The 12,766-nt window shown below is 43.3% G+C and overlaps 1 protein-coding gene across 1 annotated transcript in view; it reads left to right on the top strand.

Moving 5' to 3' along the window:
- Window positions 1-12,766, top strand: part of LOC144180038 (neural cell adhesion molecule 1-like) — a 189,808-nt gene that overhangs the window by 49,738 nt on the left and 127,304 nt on the right. The window contains exon 2 of the mRNA XM_077708445.1: window positions 4,891-5,272. Within this exon, the coding sequence (XP_077564571.1) occupies window positions 4,891-5,272 (382 nt within the window). The remainder of the gene's footprint in view (window positions 1-4,890; window positions 5,273-12,766) is intronic.

Raw genomic sequence — 12,766 nt, 5'->3', positions numbered from 1 at the left:
CGCTCAAGCGCAAGTTGAAGTTCGAGCTTACATTACAGGACCACAGCTATGCTTATGCTATTTGTGCAGACAACGGAAACGCCTCGAGTTAGAGGAAATGCGGAGCCAATTAATACATGGAAGGGGGAAAGCAAACGACAACACCCGCACACAGAAACACCTTGCGCCGTGCAACGCTTCCCCCTTCAAGACTACCAAAGGCACAAGTTTGAATGCTTCGAGTTTTTAAAGATACGGAGAGTGGGAAGTGCTTTTTGCGCGTAAAAATTCACACGGATCCCCCAAAAAACACCTCTGCTGTAAATTTGTCCCCTATCGTTATATTTTCTGCGTGATATCAGCGGTCATATTACCGTCTTTATACAGAACTTCTTCGACTTATGGTGCTGTCTTCAGAAACACAAGTACATAAAATATGCTAAGTTTGAAGGCCACGGGGAAGTGGGAGGTTGCCAGTAATGAACAAAACGTGCATAACGAGACCAGCCAGACACCTGTGTAGCGGTTGCTATATCAGTATGGCTTTCAGTGACGGGTGCCCCTTTCAGTTCAGTGCGGACTATCTACAAAACGATCACGTAAGCCATAGGAACCTGTACTGGATAAAATACATCACCAGGGAGTTGAATTCTGCCCTGGGCGTTAGAGAATCACGAGCAATTTAGTTCAATAAATAATCTCGCCATCCTTTTACAAAACAACCCGTGCAGCATAGAGTAATATTGCGAAATCACGCAATCACGAGAGGGTATATTCCCAAACGGCTCATCATAATCCACGCACACGAGGGCTGAAATACTCCAACAAGGTAAAAATTTGGCGTGGTTGCTAGATATTCAAGAATAGCAAAAACAGCTCAAAGGACGCTTGTCTCATGTTTCGCGCTGTTTTTGCTATTCCTGAAATACTCTTATGCTCGTGCGCCAGGTTGGGGTTCAGGGAACTTCACGCTCAACTTTACGGCAGCCTTTTCTGATTTTCGATCACCGATGTGAAATGCGCACTATTTCCTGGCACTCATTATGCAATTGAGGCGGCGTTATCTTTGCTAATAAGATCCTTTTCCTGCCGTGGGTAGTGGTTTGAAATTTGGCACCTAAAGATACCATCGGCGAAAAAAATATTGCTCACCCGGTTCTCAGATTCCCTTCAGTCATGCGGGAACCGAATTTTGCAAAGGACACTGTGTGAAGTGGGTATAACTCGGTTGCCACGATGGTACTGTGCATGTACAGGTTGAAGCAGTTCAATGCCGTTGTCTAGACCCGTGTCTGTCGCCAAGGTACACCTCAAGAGCTTTAGTCGGCCGTCGGCCACAGTTCATGATTGCAGACTTCGTCCGTTTCTCAGTTGTACATTCAAGGGAAATGGCCCTCCCAAACAAATGCGACGGACACGCTGAGGGGCACGCTTTGGGCAGTGGATCGCGCATAGTCACACCTAAAGTGCAACCGCACTCAAATTTCATCTAGACCAAGTTTATTATGTTTAATGCGTAGTAAGTACCTCCAAATCAGCAGGGACACAAGTGATCGCCACGGGAAACACCTCGTTAATCAGTCAGAAGGGTTTAAAAAGCTGCGCCACAGAACATGGTGCACCTACCGGCGGATCTTGTAAACAGCCATGACGCGCCTGTGACGTTCCAGCCGACGGGGGGCTTATTCGCCTGGCCAGCCACGCATGTGGAGAACCGGTCGAGCTCTGCTGCGCGCGGTTCAACCACGTGCTGGCCTGTTCGTGCGTAGAGCTTGCGCGCAGTCTTTCAACTGAGCGGCTGACCGTCCGGCCGCTCACTGGACGGCTGCAACGTCACGGCAATGGCCGCGCTTTCCTCGGATTCGGTTTCAAATTTGCGAATTTTTGCTGACCGCTTGCGGCGTCTACGAGCGTATTTAAGCTGTTCTATTTTGCATGTTACTTTTTATGCAGACCTTAAGGAAATAAGGTTCTCAAGACGTTGAAATGTTGAGTGCAGTTGGCCTTTAAGTTGCTGTACGTGCTTGCGCACAACACTATTTCCGCACAGTTTCAAGGTACAATTACTTACCTTGAAGCGGAAGTGTGGTCTGTCCGCGACATTAGTCTGCATGCGATGTAGCATTGCTTCCTCACTACTCCAGAGTTAACGGGGCATAAATAAGTTGCAATATGCGTCAATAGAATAGTGGGACACCTAATGGTGCGTCTGCCCAGGTTAACCGCTACATGCTCCTTGCGACAACACATGCAAGGACTGAAACACCTTAACTGGTATTTTTATCTATGTTGGATGCCTGAAATTTGTGAGCAGTGCTGCGATGCTGGTTTTAATTTTACCGATTATTTTACAAAAGGCAAGAAACCCATTGAGTACTGCAGCGAAGCTGAACATCAAACCTATCAACATTCGACCATTCTCTAAATTTTCTGTTGGAACCATCATCACCAGTAATTCATTTGGAAGTTTTCACAGCTTAAGGGCTGTATCAGGCTCCCAAAGAAGCCGTGAACGGCTTTTCAGGCACTAAACATGCACGACCCGACGGAACAGAGCCCTGTGATGAAACACTCCCAGAGGGCATCTGTGGATGGGATTGCACAAACCGACGAGCGCATTCAGAGACCGAGAGTAGCCAGACTGGCTGCAGCATAGAAATAAGAGCAGAGATGAGGAGCTTCTTATTGGCCAGAGACAGTTCAGCTATTTCCTCTGTCCATGGGGTGGCTCATGTTCCTCTGTCGTTCATCGGCATTGCGTTAGCGCGTCCCGTGTCCGAGGCACTGCGAGCTGTAAAGAATAAGTGACAGCCGAAAGGAGCAGAAGAAATTGCTGTGAACCGGAGGCGGGTTCTTTCGCAGTTGCACAACCTCCGTAGGGAAACGAAAACAGGAACAAAAGAGACATGAAATGGTGCTGATCCATCTAGTTATGTATTGTGCTGGTTTTGGCCTTCGAGTTTGTACATAGCCGGTGGAGAGAAATCAAGCGCTATTGTCAGCGAAGGCCTTATGTGGTGCCTACGCGATCACACAGAGATTGGGTTAGGGATGAATTGGTGTAACCTACGTGAAATTGCACTGTTTCGCTTAAAATGGCCATGCTAAACGTCGCTTTGCTAATGGGCATGTATTTTAGGTGACATGATATAACATGACGCATTTTAAGTAAAACTAAAGAACGCAATTTTAAAATAGTAGCATGAGCTTTTGATGTTCTGTAAAGACAGTTGGGACGGTTCAAAATTAGTTGTCTTTAGTTTTACATAAAATTGTACAGTCTTTGTCAAACGTTTCTAGGCCAGGCCTAAGCCTTCGCGGCAAACAGAGAATTCAAAGAATAAGCTTAACCTTTAACGGCAACAGAAATATTTTATTGCAGTTTTACGGGAGTAAGAAAGAAAGGTGTTTTTTTTTTGTATTCCACCATAAAACTTATCAGCCTCTCTCGAGAAGTATGCTACACCATTGAATTTTCTGCGGCCTGCGCAGTTTTGTCATGGCCTCGAAAATTTCGACGACGACTGTACACAGGAAAATCAGACTTCAACTGCGTCGTTCTATAACCATTATTGATGTACGACAAATATGACATAGGCAGAGCCTCCCATCTACGCCAATATTTGCAAAAACAAAAAATCACAGGAATAGTTTTTGTATGCGCGCTATTACCAAAAGCAATTCTATAGCCCTTCAGGCCGTACAATGGAGAAACTTCCACATAAATTGTACAACGAATTGTCTCATGAACTACCGTCATTTAAGCACTTTTACTTTGTATGAATATGGATGCGTTTTAAGGGTTCTTTGTACTGTATTTTTGTCGGGGCACAGCGTTTACGCGAAGCTGGGATTTCGTCTGTGCTGTTTTTTATGGATGGTTGTACCAGGGAATAATTTAGACGTGCTTGTGACGCGCTGTATGTAGCAAACTGTTCACGGACTCTTTGTAATTCCGTCGTTATATATTGCTTCCGCTTCATAGGCCAGAATCATGGCCTGCAGTATAAAAAAATTATAAATAAATAAATAAAAATAAATAAATAAATAAATAAATAAATAAATAAATAAATAAATAAATAAATAAATGTGTATTGATAGTATCAATCTGCATTTTTGCCATAGTTTCACAGTGGTCACCTTCTCCGATTGTTGCAAAACAGCAAAGCCTACATCTCGAAATAATTTGCCAAGTTAAAAGTAAGTAGACGTGAGCTGAAATCATATTCGTAAAGCAAAGAAAGGTACGGAAGTTGTAAATCGCAGAATGCTCAGGAGGAGAAGGCAGGAAACAATTGGAAAAGAAATGTGCTGGTTTAAGATAGGGATTTTGCTGGGGTAACAAATTATAGAAGGTGCATAGTATGTTCTAAGACTGGAAATGCAAGAGCATAGTGGATCCTTCAGTCGATACTCCGTTTCAAACTTCAGAATGCGCCCTCCATTACTTGGTCAGCCACCTAGACAGCACCCTTCAAAGCTAGTTTTGCTCACTTGCCATTGTCAGCAGGCTCATTTAGCCTCTGTCGGTAACTGCAACTCGAAAAGCTGCTTTTATTGTTGGAGCGGTAGCGGCCTACCCACCTCAGGCGCAGCCTTCCGTCGTCCTCTCAGATCCTAACCCGAACTTTGTCCGGCACAGCTGTTTCCCTTTCCCCGCGCGTTATTTCCTTCACAGCGCGACCCTGTTTTGCTAGGCCATCACTTTGTGCACCTAACAACGCACGGTCTTGAAACATGGAGAGCTAAGGCTTTCGCATTTAAAATGCGACAAGTAGAAGATAGGAGTTGTTGTAGGTCTCTGGGGGGAATTGTTTTTGCACTTAAAACACCTGTTCATCTTAATAAATAAATAAATTATTACAATAAATAATTTTATAATTGTCTATGTAAGTACGAAACCTATAAAAAATATTTGTCTTTTGTGCAGGTTTTGCAGAAACCCACGAGGTGAGTGCCGTGGCCGGGTCGGATGCCTGGTTGCCTTGCAACGTAACGCATTCAAACGCCAGTGATGACGAAGACCGCCCTGTGGCTCTCATTCTGTGGTACAAGGACAATTCGTCCACGCCTGTGTACACGGTGGACGCTCGGTCGGGGACCCTACTGCAAGGAGCGCGACATTTCCCCAGTGAAGATGAGGTAGCGGCGAGGCTCAGCTTCGACGCTGGGCAGCAGCCGGCAGTGCTTCGCGTCGCCCGCGTAGAGGCAGAAGACGCCGGCGTCTACCGCTGCCGCGTCGACTACCGTCAGGCCCGGACGGAGAACACGTGGTCCACCCTGCGAGTCATAGGTAAGAAACCATTGCGACCGATGATTGTTTAGTGAAATCTGGTGTTTCTTAGCAACGCTGCAAGCACCAGTTTTGTAGTTTTTATGCAAGCTTCTCAAGAATGTACTTATCAAGAAAAGCTTTTTAGTGGTACCGACGGCGTCCGGTAAGAGAACTAAAAAAAGTGTGAAGAAACTTTATAGACTGTTTGGTTGACCGAAAAGAGATAATAAGAGCAATTAACACGGCGCGGGCATGTAACCGGGATTCCATTGTTCAAAGCGTTTCTTGAAAATCGTGAAAAAAGAATGCATCCAGATGCGAAAATACATCCATCGGTATACAATAAGGTATAGAATAGTGTACTCTACCTAATTAACCACACATCGGTATACATTTAGATCGTTCGTAGTTGCGTTTACATAGTGCGGGAAAAAATCGTAGCATGTGTTTGTTCTGCGTTTACGATTTGGGCCTTTAAACGTTTGACGATCGATTGGACGCACTTTCAGCGAAGGTTGGACGTACTTTTAGCGAAAATTTTGACGCACTTTTGACAAAGTTTTGATGTCAGAATAATTTCTAGCTTCTTTCAAAATTTTTGAAGGAAGGGTTGGTAAAGGTTTTGGTGAAAGCAAACTTCGGGTGCTTTGCATCGGGAAGTACATTTATTGAAAGAAACGTCCAAATACGGGAGGCAATGTTATTATAGCTTGACAAGATTGCACTTCTACTGCTGCTCCTCAATGAAGTTGACTTTAACACGAAGTGCTGGATGGGTCAATACCCATCAAAAATAGAAAATGAGTGATTATTTTGAATACCTCGACTAAAGGAAGCATCAAGCACAGTTCCGATAAAATTATAGTTGTAAACATTCCTGATGTGCAAGTCATGTGCTGCCACCGTGGCCGTCAATGCGCAATGTACTCTCTCAATTCGCAAAGTTTTGTTTTCTTCTAGAAGGACTTCAAGTACCTGAGATTTTCCATGGGGATCTCATATTTGCCAGTTCTAAGCCTTTGTCCAGCGCATAATACCTTGTATTTTTTAAAGATGGCTTGCTTCATAGGTAAAGAACGAGAAAATGAATATAAATATTTGCGTCCCAAATGTATTAAAATAATAACAACTGATACGTTAGTTTATATGTTTACGTTGGTGCGGAATAGTTTATTTCGGTACTATCGCTTCTGACGCAGTGCATTTGCGACTATCCTAAGCGGGAAAGGTGAATGGTGTTGCGTATAGACACCAACGAGTGGCTTGGCTTGACTAGCAGCCAAACGGCGCTGCTTGTAGGAGTCAATAGTAACGCCATTTGCGACAGTCAACAAAGAACAGCTTGTGGGGTCATCGTGGAGGAAAATCGCTGGCCAGTTCTGCTTCAAAAGAAGCCCAAAATAAAAGTGGTTGTATCGTGTTCACCGTAATCTGCACTTTCCCGGATATATTGATTTCGAATCGCGAAAATGAAAGCCATCTTTTCCTACTCCGGTTAGGGTGGCCCAGCGCTTTACAGTATTTTTTATCGCACCCCTTGATCGCCCCTCTGCTGGTACGAGTCTTGGTTTTTGAAAAATGTATCTCACTTCTTGAGCAAAAAGGAACGAAAATTTCCTTTTCGGGACGCCGCAGAGAGAAGTGATTGCAGTCTTTTCACCCCGTTGACGATTCCTGACCCACGAAGACACGATCGGCACAAAGAAATCCTATAATAGCTTTTGTTGGACACAACTTAGCTACAAATTGTCGGGTTATTGTGATTTGCCAGTCGAATTCAGTGTACTCTTCCAGTATGAGAGCTAAACTTTTCGCAAAGATGTGCCTTTGTTTGCTCGGCGGTGTTATTCATGTGGTGTTTTTATAAGGCCGAGTTATTTTTTACTTTTCGTTGTGTGACACAGGTAGCAAGATGTCTCGCGTGCTTGTGGCCTATCTTATTTTTTTTCTTACCTTACAGTATTAGTAGGAGTTTCAAATTCTTTCTTTTATTATCGTGTTTTATGATATGTTTTCTTATTCTTGTGTATTTTTTGCATCTATCTCCACCAGAACGCAATTGTAATATTTTTTCAGGGTATAAGTTGTAACCTGTGCCTTAGGTTCATGAGCACTGTGAACTCTCTCCGACAGCATGTACCTCCAACTAGCTAAATACATATTCTTGGATTATTTAGACTAAGGACACCTCTCACCGGACGAGCGCCCGAAGACCGCGCTTGTTGTTTACATATAGAGTTTATTCCCTCACCAACACTCACAGCTGCTAAGCACCGTTGACCTTCTACTTATCCTTCCGAACCCATTCCCCCACTCACAGTTATTGTTGTTAATCATTCATGCCTCTTTTTTGGGGCATGGTGATGGCAAGTACGTGTAACGTGCTTCGGTAAAATCAAATATGAACTCAACCAGCCATAGATAACGCTCCGATGCCACCGAACTGCTTGCTAGAGGAACTGTGCATTGGTATTAGTGCCACAGTCATCTACCCAGAATTATCCCCAGGAATTTTTCGCCCTTTTCCATTTATGAGCGACGAAAGGTATACTATAAGTGCAAAGACCTTTAAAAAAATTGATAGCAACCACACATTGCCTTATAAGTAAAGTCCGTGCAACGAAGCAGTCGTAGCCACAGCGACTTAAGGGTGGATGCGCGAAAAGCCGCGAATATTTTGCAGCTATACTAGAATAAAGGATGATAGCACCCAGTCCTTTGTTGTAGCGGTGATGAACCAAGGTGAACAGCCTCGCGAAATACCAGCAAAGAAACAAGTTCCGAAACAAACTGGAGTGCGCGAATGGCCACCACCAATTCATGCTGTGTCAGAACTAACTGTCGCAGGCACTGCTGACGCAAAGAAGAAACACCCCACAGATTCAGCTTTCTATTATTTGCTGTCTGAATAAAGGTTGCTTTCACGGAATATTTCGCACTCACCACTTCAGTGGAGTTGTGATGGCTGATTCGGCTGGCGTACTAAGCCTCTGGGTAACAGTTACATATATAAAATTACCGCCAATAGCGAATTTTAAAGCGAAGCTTTTCGGGTCTCACTGGTGCCAGGTTCGTAACCAAAACACACTTCAAGAAACCCTGCTTTACACAGGGGCAGGTCACTTGATGATTATGATGATGACGATAATGATGATGATGAACCAATAAACTGCGGTCGGAATCGAACCTGGGTCCCTCGTGTTATGAAGCCCACGACGGCGCATTCGGGTCGCTCAGAATTTGCTTGGGGCTCATTGCGCAGGAACGGCTTTGTACTTTGGATTAGTTGAAGTGGACTTTGGTCTTGGACTTTTGCAGTTTAAACTTTGGACTTTGGGAGCGTGAATTCAAAAGCGAACTTTTCTTGTTCTTACTAATGATGGTGTGTAACTAAGAGGCATCGCAGGAAAGCGGTGCCCACACAATAGGGACCCCTGCGGTATGTCAACTATCTCGAACACAGAACAGAAAATGAGTTAGAAAGGCATTCTGCATCGGCTGTGAATTTGGAACTTTGCTATTTGATTTTCGCACGCTAGAAAGCTTCGCGTTTCAATCAACTTCGTGGTTAGACGGAGGGAATTCGCACTTTCTTTCATGTGTGTGGTTCATATAAAACAAGCATATACCCCAGGAAAACGACCAAGGTGAGGAATTGAGCTAATTTGTTTTTCTTTATTGTTCCACTGAATTTTAAGGTGTACATGGTAGTCTTTTCAGAGCCTTTTTGTTCTTATGCAAACAATGTCCCTGTTGCAATAAAACAATTTATAGTTGCGCTAGTGCTGTCACTTCGTGCATCCTGCTTAACTTTGCGTACCCTATGAGCTAAAGCGCAGTCGAATAATAGCACGAAATACAAACTACTTAAACATGTAATATTACATGCAACACCGCGCAACTCATATTCGGGTAATCAGCTCAGGAGGGGGCCTGGAGATCAATCAATCAATCAATCAATTTAATATTATCTCCAAATGATACATGGGGGTTATATACAGAAGGAGGTCCCAAGGTCAAAGGCTGTAGCGGGACCTCCTGCCAAGAATAACTTAAAATACACTGAATAATAGCAGCAAATGAAAAGAGGGATGTGTACAAGAATGATGTAAAGCAGAGTCAATAAGTAAATTACATGGTAGCAATAACTATACACAATCAATTTATAAAAGAAAAACACTGAAAAACAAAGCACCAGGAACAATCTTGGTTACGTCTGAGGCAGGGACATCAGGTAGCACTTTAATTCTTTTTTGAATTTGTGGAATGTGGTAGAAGACTTAATGGCGGGTGGCATAGAATTCCATAGACAAATAGCCGAGAAGCGCGCTGTCTGTTTGCCGTAGTTAGTTTTTACTCTCGGTAAAATGAAATTGTGCTTAAAAGCAAACCTAGTGGTGTTAGTAATAACAAGACTAGGAGCCAAAAAAGAGAAACACGGAAACTGATTTCAAAGCACCTTAAACAAAAAAATACCTAGGTTATAACTCACCAGTTTGGAAACAGACAAAATATTATTTGAACAAAGCAATGAATGAGCATTCGCGCCATACGTGCTTGATCAGATAATTCGAATAGCTTGATTTGGTATTATTTGTAATGGGTTAAGGTGAGTGTCGTATGTATTGCCCCAGCATGAGATGCAGTATGTAATATGTGGATGAATAAATAATTAGTATAGTGATATTAGCGTTGAATGACTGAAGAACGATCTAGCTTTAATGAGGATGCGCATGCCATAAGCCATTTTTCTCTTTACATTAGCAATATGATGATGATACTTCAAGTTGGAGTCAAGTAGGACGCCTAAACATGAGGAGTATTCACTAGCGAAAATTAGCTGATTGTCAATGGTAACAGATGGTGTGGATGCTGTGGCCCTTTGGTGGGAATGGAAGACAACGAACTTTGTTTTAGAAGCAATAATTTTTAACTTATTAAGATTACACCACTGTAACACGTTACGAAGATCTACATTTAGTTTAGACGTTAGTGACAAAACAGTACTGTCATAGTTGTAGAGGGTGGTATCGTCTGCATATAATAGACATTTTGAAGAGGCAAGGCAATTCGGTAAATCGTTATTGTATAACAAAAAAAGTAGTGGCCCCAATATGGAACCTTGGGGTACGCCAATGTTAGTTGTTCTAGCTTGCGAGTAGACGTAACTTACGGAAACAACCTGAATTCTATCTCGTAAGTAATTTTTAAAGAGTAATAATGGAGGACCACAAATTCCAAGCAATTCGAGTTTAGTAAAAAGGATAGAGTGATTGATAGTATCAAATGCTTTAGACAGATCGATAAAAACTGAACCAGCGTAGAAGCCTTTGTCAATAAATGATTATAGCTTGTCGGCAAGGGAAACGAGGGCCAGATCAGTGGAATAACCAGGACGGAAACTAAATTGGCATGAAGAAACGATATTAAATTGATTTAAATAGTTTTTTAGACGAGTTTCAATTAGTTTTTCAATTATTTTACTGAAAAATGGCAATATGCATATGGGCCTGTAGTTAGGAAGCAATGATCGATCACGGTTCCTAAAGACTGGAATAATTTTTCCCCGCTTAAGTTCCTCCGGAAACACACCGTTTTTAAACATTAGATTAATTAAATGAGAAAGTGCCTCCGAAATGAGATGAGCGACCATTTGTATTTGGCTAGGGTGAATATTGTCAAGCCCGGAGCTGGTTATTTTTTGGTTGTGTATGGTATTAAAATTTCGTGGGGTGTTGTAGGTGAAAGGAAGAATGAATGCGGTAGCCGTGCGTTGTTAGGCTCATAACTGAAAATATCACTTTGATCAGGACTGAAAAAGAAATTGCAGAAAGCGTTAGCCATATGAAAGGGTTGAACGTACTCGATACCATTGTGCGATATTTTGGAGACATGATCGTGACGCATGACGCATGGATCGCGCTGCAGAGTTGCGCTTTATACTCCAAGTGGGTACTTCAAGTAGGTGCTTCTACCAAGGCTTGCATCTTGCTTTATTTTGAATGTCTGAACTATTTTTAGTCCGTGGGGGACCCCTTTTGTAAACAGATTTTTTATATTTTTGCAACGTTGCATGATATTCTACGGCCAAGGTTGTTCCTGCCGGTGGCTGTAAAAGAGTAGACAAGCATTTAAAACACTAGTAAAAAAGTTGGCTGTTGTCCTCATTTACGACCATGATTGGGAAGACAGAATCCACCAGATCCTTTCTGTACCACGATGATAATAACCGGACTTGAGTGTCCAGCTTCATTCTCTTCTCAGCAGAATGCGCTTGTTGACAATACAAACCCATATTACGCTTTTTATCCGCCTACTGCAAATTGCTCGTCCGTGCTATGGCCATGGCAGCAGTAAAGAGAGCCCTGCTTAGTGCCTCCCATCCCCAGTAGGTTAAAACCAGCTGCATCGCACTGAGAGGAGTGACTGCCGACAGCCTGCATGGTTCTTGAGCCCTTGCTCCGACCCTGCTATAATACCCTCAAGGGAACACTGAGCCCCACTTCGAAAAAATAAAATAAGCAACGTGAGGCCTGTACGGTCGTAATCTCTTACGTACAATACGCTTCCAACGGTGCAGAAAGTAAACGTGTTGGGAGCGGGGCGTGTTTTCTGTGGGTGTACTTTTTTTTGCGACAACAAACTTCGGTGGCTTAGTCGAAATAGGTCTTGTGACACGCGCAAATTGGGTGCAAGATGCCGGTTGGACGTTTTGTCGATTGCGACGAATGCCGTCCCTACGTGCGTTTGTTGCCCTGGTCGCAGGCGTAGGTCGGGCAAACAGACTGATGTGGACAGAATAGGTTTCGGGAGCTGCAGTGCTCTGTGACGATATCTAGAAGGCGACATTCAGATTCAGTTTTTGAAGTTTGGGCCTGAATATAGTGCTGTATTTTCGTACGACTGCAGGCGAAACTGCCACGAAAGTTCAAATTTGATTCCGGACGTCAATCTCAAAATGTTCTGTCCTGCTGTAGCTTTGATTGTATTTCTAACTGAGCAATTTATAAACTATTAGAATTCAGTAAATTGGGGAATACGACGCACTGCACACCTTTCAGTGTTTTGTACAGCCGGGGACGAAAAAGCAGGCGGGTCACAATATCGAGCGGCAGGGCAGCTCGACGTGGAATTAAATTTGTTCGTGCTGCTGTACGAAATAAACGCGTCTGGCCCAGAAACATAACGCGGGCGCATTCCTAAAGGCATTTCTCTGCGATTTAAAAACATACATTCTGCGGAGACAACATTCGTTACGGCTACAAAACTGCCTTTTGTACAAACATTCGGATTCTTGGTGTTCTGAAAGTAACAATTTCCGCGGAGTGCCAGCAGAAATTTTGCTGGAATGTCTAGTTGTGGTGCGCAATGCCGCACAAATTCAGAAGCAGACAGCAAGAAAGACTCATTGACCTTTCCAGAGCATGTATTGCTCTCTTTTCTCGAGCTCAATATGCATAAAGACCACGCTTCGCAACTGTTATACGCACATAAATTTTGTTGTATTACGAA

This window comes from Haemaphysalis longicornis, unplaced genomic scaffold (assembly GCF_048455015.1).
Source record: "Haemaphysalis longicornis isolate Haplotype H1 unplaced genomic scaffold, Haemaphysalis longicornis Haplotype H1 scaffold_4, whole genome shotgun sequence".
NCBI lineage: Eukaryota > Metazoa > Arthropoda > Arachnida > Ixodida > Ixodidae > Haemaphysalis > Haemaphysalis longicornis.
Note: the sequence above shows the minus strand (reverse complement) of the source record. Positions and strands in the feature narration are given on the sequence as shown.